General features: G+C 38.0%; 2 protein-coding genes across 2 annotated transcripts in view; both read right to left on the bottom strand.

The window, feature by feature from the left end:
- LOC143021981 (uncharacterized) overlaps nt 1–474 on the bottom strand; it is a 1,122-nt gene extending 648 nt beyond the window's left edge. Inside the window, exons 1-2 of the mRNA XM_076179907.1 lie at nt 368–474; nt 1–163 (exon numbers count right to left, since the gene is read on the bottom strand). The exon at nt 1–163 is cut by the window's left edge and continues 648 nt beyond it. Of these exons, the coding sequence (XP_076036022.1) occupies nt 1–163; nt 368–474 (270 nt within the window). The remainder of the gene's footprint in view (nt 164–367) is intronic.
- Nucleotides 475–523: 49 nt separating this feature from the next.
- On the bottom strand, nt 524–1,213 carry LOC143021980 (uncharacterized). Its single transcript, XM_076179906.1, has one exon. The coding sequence runs from the start codon at nt 1,211–1,213 to the stop codon at nt 524–526; it is 690 nt and encodes a 229-aa protein (XP_076036021.1).
- Nucleotides 1,214–2,500: the final 1,287 nt, after the last annotated feature.

Raw genomic sequence — 2,500 nt, 5'->3', positions numbered from 1 at the left:
GTCTTGTCCTTCTGCACGGGCAGCAGCCTGTCTTTGCTCGCCCGGCTTATAATAAAGTTGTTGCTGGTCAGGCAAATGGAGTGCCAGTCGGTAAACTGTATGCGTCTGTCCATACATTTTATATTCTGACAAACGCCAAAATGCTTCAGGCGGAGATACGTATCTACACGAAATATATTGTTTAATTTCATTATATTCATTTTCATTAGTTTGATTGTTGTTCATATTCATTTCCATCATTGCACAATCATGCCCTTTATAGACATATTTGAAAAGATATTTCACACTTTTTACCGATATACACACTTCTACATTAATGTGAGCACCATATTTTCTGAGTAAATACTTATTATATGGTACTACAAACCTGCAGTCAACCTCATGGACGCCCACTCTAACAGAATCTCCATTATTTCTGCGTCTGTAAAGAGGATATCCAGAAAGATTTGTTATAGTCTCCTCCTGATACGACATAGGAAATTTCTTTTGACACTCTCCCTCTACCATACAGATTGAATTGGGATTAAATGTACCGCAGGGTCCATGAATCATGAGTTTTTTTCACTAATTCTTTCAATTCTGGATCATGTTCTGATGGTAATTCAGCTGAAACAATATTATCAATTTGTTCTTTAGTTCTAATTTTATCTTCTTCACGCAACATGATTAGCATGTGACAATGCGGGAGACCTCTTTTCTGAAATTCAATAACATGTATCGCAGCAATAGGTACCCCAAGTACATGTCTGTCCTTTATGTCAATCATTAATTCATTGAGATGTTGTTTGAAAACTCGTGCCAACAAATCAGGTCTGTTCTGTGCAGTGTCATGAGGCTCTAAGTTTTCAGTTACTTCTCGACATTTTGGATTGCAAGTATATGTTATAAATAAATCAGGCCTTCCATACTTGCAAACTATTGCCATTGCATCTTGATAGCATTGTTGCATATTTCGTGAGCTCCCAGTGAAGGGTGATGGCAAAATGACAGGTACTCCAGGATCTTCATTTTCATTATTTCTTGCAAGGTGATCCATCAAACTGGAATACATTGCAACTCTTAGTTGTGCCTGATTTTCTGCAATGAATTTCAAACGACAACCCTCTACTTTAACATAAGCATCAACTATATATTGCTGAAATAGTTTTCCACCACTGTGTATTGGACTGAAGCCACCTCTTATAGCTAGACGATATGCATAAAATTCCTGCATAGTAACCTTGTTACGAACTCTAGTTTGCCTATTTTCTACATGAGTAATGTTTATATGCCATCCGAATTCACCATGAGGAAAGAGAAGAGGGTAAATCATTGGATCAAGATGGCAAGAGAGGTAGGATATCCTCTACCTCTGTTGTCCTTCAGGGTACACTATAATGTCACGCTGGACAGGAGGTGCTCCATCATCACCGACAAATATTGCTGCAATTTCATCATTTGTTGGATTATTATATCTCCTCGCATCAGGGCCGGCAATAAATTGCATGGTTATTTTTCTGGGAGGGATATTTTGTATTGCAGCTCTTTGTTGCTCTTCAAGTTCGACAGTTCTCATGTTTTTATATGCCCCTACATAAGGATTATCGACCATTGCTTGAGATATTTTTTCGAAAACTGAACATAAGTAATTAGAATTTTGATTAGCATTTGACCTCAGATTTAATGCTTCATTTGTTCAATTATATAGAGCTGTCCATATTTTCTTTCTTCATTTTCATTTGGATGTAAATTTGTTGCCTAATGATATATTTGTCCTAGCGATCGAAAACAATATGGACCATGTCCTGGAGGTGGCTTCACTTCAGCGCCGAAGGAAGCAAAGGCAAAGGAGGAGTTATAATTCCTAATGCTGCTTCTAAAGTTGCTTGAATCCCTGTCATTTCCTTCGAACACTTTCCTTAGAATGACCGGATATTCTTGGAGGGACTCAAGTGATACTTTTCCATTATGACAACAATTCAGAGGCTCTCCCTGAAATCGGAGAGCCTGGCAGTGTTCACAAATAACATTCATTGGCCCAATATAGAATCTATCAGGATTTATAAATTGGACACTCTCTGCATTATTTCTCCGTATTTTATTTCCATTTCTCCTATTTTCAAGGTTCATCAGTCGTTCTTCTTCAGTCATGTTGTATCTTCTAACTCTCATCTGTTGTTTGTTGATGCTTCGTTGCGATTGTCTTTCTTCTTCATCCATTGCATCTCTTCTTGCTCGCATCCGTTGTCTTGCTTGAGTGTTATGCAGTTCTCTTTCTTCTTCATTCATTTGATTCATTCTTCCTTGCATTAGTTCTCTACTACGATTATTAAATGCATTTCTCTCCTCTTCAATCATTTGATTCCTCGTTCTTCGCATTTATCTTTGTTTCTATTTCGTTGGTCTTGTCTTTCATTCTCTCTGAACTGCTCTCGTCTCCTTCTTTGTCGTTCCCTGGCTACCTCTCTTCGCTGCCTTCTTCGTTCGTCCATACTGAAGGTAAACACATAAGGAACAATTA

This window comes from Oratosquilla oratoria, chromosome 43 (assembly GCF_046742065.1).
Source record: "Oratosquilla oratoria isolate Oo_2021 chromosome 43, ASM4674206v1, whole genome shotgun sequence".
Classification (NCBI taxonomy): Eukaryota; Metazoa; Arthropoda; class Malacostraca; order Stomatopoda; family Squillidae; genus Oratosquilla; species Oratosquilla oratoria.
This window is presented reverse-complemented; position numbering and strand designations above follow the sequence as displayed.

Bases quoted from the DNA above. Each gene is read 5' to 3' on its own strand.
- LOC143021980 (XM_076179906.1), bottom strand. From the start codon at position 1,213: ATGCAGGAATTTTATGCATATCGTCTAGCTATAAGAGGTGGCTTCAGT.